This window comes from Monocercomonoides exilis (assembly GCF_001643675.1).
Source record: "Monocercomonoides exilis strain PA203 chromosome Unknown scaffold27-1312184, whole genome shotgun sequence".
NCBI lineage: Eukaryota > Preaxostyla > Oxymonadida > Polymastigidae > Monocercomonoides > Monocercomonoides exilis.
Window position 1 is genome coordinate 1,153,163 of NW_027150572.1, and position 8,977 is coordinate 1,162,139.

General features: G+C 28.9%; 1 protein-coding gene across 1 annotated transcript; it reads right to left on the minus strand.

Annotated features, from left to right (window-relative positions):
- Positions 1–221: 221 nt before the first annotated feature.
- Positions 222–704, minus strand: MONOS_13464 (uncharacterized protein; the record flags this gene model as incomplete). Its single annotated transcript, XM_067866172.1, has 1 exon — positions 222–704. The coding sequence occupies one exon, from the start codon at positions 702–704 to the stop codon at positions 222–224; it is 483 nt and encodes a 160-aa protein (XP_067726071.1).
- Between the last annotated feature and the right edge of the window lie 8,273 nt (positions 705–8,977).

An 8,977-nucleotide genomic window follows, 5' to 3' on the forward strand; every position in this document is an offset into this window, starting at 1 on the left:
AATGACTTGTATTGTGTGTGTGCATCGAATTTTCGAACTCAATCATTATCAGAAAACAAAGTCAATTCATTCGGTTCGACCTTGACATTTTGCATTTAATCCAAATTACACGTTCAAGCAATTCCACTTGTAACAGAATAAAAGTTAACTTTTTTCTCATTTTTCTTTTTCTATCAATTTTTCTCTTTCAATTCAAGATCAACAATTTTTTCAAATCCTGATTATCCAATTCCATGTTTTTTTGATCCATTGCACATGTATCTATTTTTTTTTTTTTTCGCTTCCTGCACTCTCTCTTCTTTTAAATACTTTTTGATCCTATCAACCACAAAACCTTTGAAAACTTCACACTGAACTTTTTCTTTCTGCTCCTTCTTTTCAAATGCAATCCCATGAAATGCCTCCACTCCCAACAACGCGTCATCCATAATTGCTAAATTTTCTCCGTCTTCATCCTCATTAATCAATCGTGATGAAACAATCGCACGTCGTGCCACCTTCTTTATATATTCCAGCTGCGCAAGTTTAAAGGGAACCCAGCCTGCAATCAATGCTGTTCGTTCCAGAACAGCGTGCTGCGTATCAGGGCCTGCTCCAGCTTTCACAAGAGCGGAGCAGATTAAGCCGTCTCTGAGAGAATGGAAGCTGAAGAACTTCCTTGGATTCCCTGCAGCCTCTGAGCGGAATTTGAATCTTTCCCTCATTGAATCGGTAGACAACTGCCAAATAAGTTAATTTGTATCAAATTCTTTCTTTTTGTTTTTCCATTCGCTTTATTTCACTCCTGTTTTTGATTCTATCTATATAGATAGCCAATAGACAGGATTGTTATCCTGTGCGTTTTCCTCATTTCCTTCAATTGTAACTACATGATTCCAGCATTCGTTTCCTTTTGTTCGATTAAAAAGAATAATAACGAGCAGCTTCTTGGATGTCGAGGAATGAATTACTCATGCAATGTCTCCATAGTGGACATTAACAAGTGTGATTACGAGCGCGCCTGTGTGAACGGATGTCAGATAAAGAGAAGCTTCCAAAGCTTTTGATGAATAATTCTCAGGAATCATAGACACAATCCTTTTAACATCTGCTATTAACGCTAGCTCTTTTCCTTCACCTCTATTTTTCATATTTCTATTAAACTGCAGGAATCAAAGGGCTTCTCTCATTGCAATGATTGTCTTCTTGATAAGTTTCTTCCCTCTTTTTTGTCGGCCGAGCCTTTAAAAAGAAGGAACAATCACGAGAGAAATTGATGTTAATGGATAATGATATCTCTTTCCCTGAAAGAGAACAAACCCTTTTGCAAAACTATGGTGTAATGGCTTCGGCTCTTTCTCAACTTTGTTGGCCCAAGTTTGCAAAAGTCATCTTACCCATGCATGCTTTCTTTTGGTCACTTCAGACCATATTGTTTCACTATTCAAATATTTTATTGCTTCTTCTTTTCCTATCTTTTCTATTTCTTTATCAAACATCGTGAAGTGTCTGTATATTAAAGGAGAAAAAACGCTAACAAAAGAAGAGCTGGCAGAAGTAGTGAAGTTGAAAAATGAAGAAAGAGTTCTATCAAATTCTTCGTTGATCATGGAAAATTTCCATTTTTCAAATACTCGAATATTCTCAATACCGCATAACTCATTATTTGCTTCATCTTCGTCAAAGTATTTTCATCCAAATCTTCTTTGTCTGTGGAATTAATCTCTACTTCAAAACTTTTATGTGAATCCTCGCGAAATTTAACTTCATCAAAACGAATTGAAAATTCACTTTTGCATTTGCTTTTCATTTGCTTTCTTCTTTTTCAAAGTTTATTTTATGAAATGTTTTCATTTTTAATTTTTTCTTTTCTAATTTAATCTTTTAATAAATATAAAATATTATTATTATCATAATAATTATTATTATAATTGGAATTTCCCAACAAAACTGATTCCTTACGCTTTCAATTACGATTGTGCATTCAACGTTTTAAGGATCTCAAAAATGACACTTGCAGCTCACAGTTAAACATGTATTTCCCATTTCCTCGAAAGAGGTGAAGGCGTTCCATTCATCCCTCTGAATTGTGTTTCTAGGAAATAAATTGGATTTGATGATAGAAATAAATATGTTCTTTTTCCTATTTGGTTCACTTAGGATAAGGAATAGCCCTTGTTTTCCTTAAGCATTTCTCTGAACTGCTCCAAATAACCAAATATGTTTGATAATTCGAACTTTATTGATATTTTCTTTTGTGAAATATCACCTAGTCAATTTCCAAGATAGAATTTGGACCACCAAGAGGTTCAAATGAATTTCCTGGAATTTTCTGCATGGAAGCTTCAGCCAAAAAATAATAAAAACTTGCATTCTTTTTTTGAATTCAGAAAAGAATAAAAGTTTTTGTTATTGATAATTAAATGAATTTGTTTTCAAAGATTTGGATGATTTTGTGGTAATCAATGTTCTGATTCACAATAAATAAATTGAAAAGAAGACTTTAAGTGTTATTTCGTTGGTAACATGGGGAAAAATACGGACTTAAAAGCTTTTTATGCAAAAAGCATGAAAAAACTGTCTCACATTCAACATTTTTGAACTTAGCCAGATTTCAAAATAAATATGATTTTCATATCTGTGAACAAACATCATTGATAAAAAAACAATATGTTTTGCAACCTCAAACGTATTTCGAAAAACAAACCCATTTGTTTCAAATTTTTTGATATAAGAAAGTCAATGAAAAGTGCATAATTTTTAACTGAAAATGCTTGAAGCCAAATATTTTGCCCCATATTTCAAAATAAATATGATTTTCACAACTAAAAACAAACATCATTGAAATAATAATAATATGTTTTGCTTTCTCAGTCGTATTTCCAAAAACATACCCGTTTATTTCAAAAATTTTGATAACAAAAAATTCATCTGAAGTGCAAAATTTTTCAATGACAATGCCTGAAGTCAAATATTTTGTCCCACATTGTGAATATTTTTAATTTGATTTCTTTTTTCTTTTTTCTATCTTTCTTTCTTTCTTTCTTTCTTTTTTCTTCGATATTGAATGTTTTCTTTATATCTGATTGTTTTCATACAAGTTTTTAACCAATTTCATGTGTCATCAGCACAATGGAACGTATTGTTAAGTTAACATATTTTCATTCATCATTTTTTATTTTCATTGAAATTTTTGGTGATAAATTAAACTTATCAAATCAAAAACAAAGGAGATCACACACAAAATGAAAAATCTATTAACGATTGCGATTAATTATTTAAAAGTTTTATGTACAAATCAATTAAAAAAATATAGATGTTCAAAATGAAAATTCTTTCGTTAGTTGTTTTTGCATAAGGATGATTTCTTTTTTGCTAACAAAACTTGGGATATTTTTTTCTCCTATAAATAATCAACACTTTTTTCATTTTCTGAAAGAACTTCTCATTTATAAAATCTCCAAATTACAGCTTTCTCATTTATTGAAACTGTTTCAAATAAACTGTCTTTAAGAAGTAACTGTATCACATTTATTTCTATTATCGAACACAAAATTTTTTAATGAAATTTGTGAATCCAAAAGAGTTCATTGAAGCATTCCGTTCATTTGGTTCGTTTTTGAATTCGAACACGCTTAGCTCCTTTATCCAATCCCCACACACGCTCCCACACTATCTCCTCCAAGTTCCATTTATCAAATTGAACAAAAGAAAATACGAATTCTTGAACAATATACACTTCAGATCACCGCACAAAATACAAACTTAGCTTTTGACATATATCTCCTTCCAAAGGAACACAATGATTGTTCATTCTTTCATTTTTGCTGCATTACAAAAAATATGGAACTTTCGCAAAAGAAGAATCAGATTTTGCAAAAGCACACATAATATCTTTCAATTTGATATTTGCACATGTGATACTTCTGGAACCTGTTGAAAGTGAGGAAATAAAGAGTGAAGCTTCTTTTGGCTTTTTCACAATCAAATTTGGAATAGAAGTGATAATCCGATCTAAATCACCAATTATAAGTTCTTCTTTTATTTTTTTGTCGCAAAATAATTGGCACCTCCTTTTGTTTTCAAATTGAGTTTGAACATTTTCATTACTGAAGTTTTGAATTCTCTATTTTCTTGCCCAACTTCAAAACAAACAGAAGAACGAACATGATGTTTTGAATGAGTTTCTGAGAGATAATATAAACTGGGAATGATTGAAGATTTAATTGACTAAATAGAATATCTTAACCCAATTCACATCAACTTCAAAAATACATAAACTGGCTTATCCTTCAACTGTCATGCTTTGTATTTCATTGCTTGACAGAATAATGTGAACATTTTCATTTCCCATTCATGTGATCTTGTAGTGTCGTCACATGAGTGAACACCTCGTTTGAAATATTTCCAAATTGTTTTCTTTCCATATGTCCTCAGAGCAATTGACAAAGAAGATGGTGAATCGTAAATATGCCTTGGTGTTTTCAAAACAGGAGTTTTGCTCCTTAGTGAAACAAAATAAAGTGGTTTGAGTTCATTTTCATCAACACCATAAAGATCTTTTTTTTTCAAATTGCACAATCGAAATGAATCATCAGTCGTGATTTTTTCGACATCTGTGTATGGTTTCTGTTTTGATTGCAATATTTTTCATATCAAAAATTTTGTGTATTCCTCAGAATAATGAACAATCACTCGTTGAAAAGTGAAATTAGTAATTTTGAATGTTTATCGCATTTTAGAACTTCCAAGATTATCCATTTTCAAAATGAAAATTTTGATAAACATTTCATTCATGCAATTTTTCTGTTCATCAAATGTTTTTAATATTTTCTTTTAGAATATTGATAATTCAAATGAAATTCGAACACAAAAAAAGAGTTATTAAAATTTCGTATCATTTGAACATAATTAATTCACAACAATAAAAGAAAAATAATCTTTTATTTTTCTTTTTTTCCGTTTCAAATCATTCTTATGCAAATAATTTTTCAAAAAAGTTCATTTTGTTTAATTTTCATATATTAATAAAAAACAAAATTTTTCATCATATGGGGGGAAATATGGATTTTCAAGCATTTTTTGCACAAGGCATTGAAAAAATGTTTCGCTCATAACTTTATTTCGCTCTCTCAGATTTCCTAATAAATTTGATTTTCACATCCTTAAACAGGTATCATTGAAATCTTAACATGAAGTTTCCCAACATTTCACGAATGTTAAAAAATGGACCCATTTTTATTGTGTTTTTTGATATGAAAAAGTCAATGAAAAGTGCATAATTTTTCAATGAAAATGCTTGATGAAAAATATTTTGACCCATATGTCAAAATATATTTAAAAAGTTCCTTTTGCTAAATTTTCAGGTTAAAATGAAAAATGAATATTTTCATCAAATTTTCATTCCAACTCACAAAAATTCACCGTCATGCAGATTAATGCTTGATAATGTTTTTATTCACATGCTGGTGAAGTTTCGTGAATTTGAATAAAAATTTGAAAAAATAACTTTTATTTCATATTTCTTGAGAATCAAACAAAAGAAACTTTTCAAACAAAGACATTTATTTTCTCACACATTTTTATCAATTCATTTTTTTCACTTGTTTTTCACTCCTTTTCTTTAAAAAACAAATCAAAATAATGATAAAAAGTGTAAAAATAATAGTGATTCAAATAATAACTTTTACTGGATAACAAGTTGGAAAATTTGTTAATGAAGAAGAATCCAATTTAACTGAAAGATTTCCTAAAGAATAATTGAATTTTGTATTTCAGAGAAAAAATACTACTAAACTGACATTTGTACAGTTCAATCATGAAAAATAATGGGGATATCATCGTTGCTGGAAAAAGTTATTTTGTCCAAATTGAAAAACATAAAAATAAAAATACTAACCCTCGTTAATGATACAAATCAACCAACTTCAAAGAATGCAGCATAAAAATTTGTAAAATGAAAGAAATCAAAAAGTGTTGCTTTTCACAACACAAATAGTTTTATACGACATTTAGAAAGAACAACTAGGTGCTTGGGTTAAATGAACACTTTGCAAAAGATATAGATTCAATACAATTTCCAATTGAATTTGAATGTGGTTGTAGTTTTTTTTTTTTTTTTTTTTTTTTTTTTATGTAAAGACTGTCATTGTTGTGCAGGTTTTGTTCAATCTGTTGTCGTTTCATCAATTTTAATAACTCAAACAAAAACAAATGATTGACAAATTAATCAAAAACAAAACAAAAATATTTATACTATTGTGAGCTTGCTTTTGATTAATAAAAGCCTTAAACAAAAAGGTTAAAGAAAAGAACAATTAGTCACATTTGATATTCAATATTTGATTAACAGCATACCAGATAATTCCGAATTTAAAGTGTGCGATGCGTCGTTGTTTCTTTTTGCTTTGCGAACTGGTTTACGAGATGTTTCTTGCAGTGGTATCAGATTGTGTAATATTCGTAATGTTATAATTGAAGAAGATGGAACAATATTTTAAAAAAATCAGACAAATAAAAATTAAAAGAAAAGAAAATTTGAACCATGTTGAAACATTGGAATATCAGAATGAAGAAGATGTTGATTTGAAAGTCATCTGTTGGATGAGATAACATTTTTCAAACAAATTCAAAATGGATTTGTTTGATAAAGATAAATGGCTGGTTGAGGATGAAAGGAAGGATTTTATTTGGACAAGCAAAACTGATGTGATAAGGACGAGATTGAAGAAAAGATTGGATCAATCTGGATTTCCTTCGGAATCATTTGGATTTCATTCATTGAGAAGTGTATTATTGTGTTCGACTTAAATGAATGCATGTTCAAACAAAGGACTGAAGAAATTGATATTGGAAACTTGTGCAACTGTTGCAGGATAGATTCCATTTTTTTTTTCGTAAATTGCATATATCAAGAAAGCTACATCTCAAACTGCAATGGTTCCTCGTATTATTATTATCAACAAAAACACACCGAAAAAAACGTTTATTGATGACAGATTGCTAAAAATAGAATCTTTCTATAAATTCAAATTGGAATCACAGTCATGCAATGGAGAAATTATCTTCTCAAAATTCAATCGTGATATTGTGAATTTATTGAAATAATTAAGAAAAGGACAGAAAAATGATCAGATAACAAATACATATGTATTTCGAAAGAAATTGTGAAAGTTTGCTGAGGAAAATGAGGAGTTGAAAGAAAAGGCCAAATAAAAATACTTTCCAAAGCTTTGAAAGGCTTTCCTGTTTTTCATAATTCAATCAAAGATCATATCAGAGATGATATATCCAAAAAAAAAAATTTTTTTTAAATAAAATAAAAAATACCAAAAAAAGTGAGAAAGAGAGGGATGGATAGTTAGAAATAAAGTTATATTTGAGTTCCTTTCAAATTTATATTTTCTTTTCAATAAATTCGCAATAATAAGTATATCTTTTATTAAATCCATCGTAAAAAGAAATGCAATGTTTTTTTTCAAAGAATATGATTGTTTTTGAAATCATAACTTATTTCGGTGTACTTATCATAATGAAAATTCATTATCATTTGCTTTTAAATTATCATCCATATATTATATGGGGGAAAATTCGTTCTTTCAAGCTTTTTATGTACAAAGCATGAAATAACTGTTTCACTTATAACATTTTTAAACTTTATCAGATTTCAAAATAAATATGATTTTCATATCTGTGAACAAACATCATTGATAAAAAAACAATATGTTTTGTGACCTCACATGTTTTTCAAAAAATAAACCCATCTGTTTCAAATTTTTTGATCACAAAATGTTCATCTGAGATGCATAATTTTTCAATGAAAATGCCTGAAGAGAAATATTTTGTCCCATATGTTTATCAATCTTTTCAAAAGCCAAAGTTTGAAATGAAAAAATAGAAAAAGAAGAAAAAAACAATACATTAACTTCACGATAATCATTTGCAAGGATATAAAACCATTTTCAGACCAAATTTTTTGACAGCAATAATATGACATTGTAAATAATCACCAAAATGAATAATCATTGTGTTTTCAATCTGTGTCCAATTTTTTTTCTGAGAAAAGTTCATATTTAGTAATTATATTTCCGAAAATTTATTGAATTAGAGTTCAAAGCCTTTTCTCTCGATTCTTTTTTTCGATATTTTTTTGTGACTGTTTATTATCAAGTTGCAATATAAAACCGAGTACGTAATTTTATGAAAAAAAGAGATTTCATTTCGATATTAATTTTTAAATTTGAAAATTTTTGTTGTTTCCAAATCAATGAATACAAAAAAAAAAAAAAAAAAAAAAAAAAAAAAAAAAAAAAAAAAAAAAAAAAAAATTCTATTCCTGATTTCTTTGTTTTCAGTTCATCTATTGCATTAGCTTATTGATGAATTGAAAAGTATTTTTCATTAATAAAAAATCAAACTTTAAATGACTTTTTTCATTTCAAAAATCAACACTCAAAAAAATTGTTTTATATTGATTCAATGATATCCTGATTTTTTTATTCAACAATTTGTGTCTTTTTTTTTTTTTTTTTGTTTTCATTTTGGTTCGTTTGAATGTGGTTTATCAGGTAACAACAAACATCGTTGCTGTCTTCTCAAGCACTGCCTTCTTTGAATCTTCATTTTTTCCACTCTTTATGAGGGCGGAGTATATGAATCCACTTCGAATAGAGTGGAAGCAAAAAAGATTCATGGGATATCCTGCATATTGGTCCTTCATTTTGAATTTTTCTCTTATTACGTCTGTCGAGATTGGCCAAACAGGCCTTTCTTCATCAACTTCCTCTCTCTTCATCATCCACTCACTCAATCTGGCACCAACGCTTTTATTCAAATGCATTGAAAGCCAATAAACAGCATCATCATCACGGCAACTCTCCTCCTCTCCTTCCATTGAAACATGATGGTTCCAACGAGAGGAACCTTTTTTCCTATTGTAGGAAAGTATTACAAGAAGTCTGTTTGTTTCTTTCTATTGAACAACTCCTTTAATGTGACA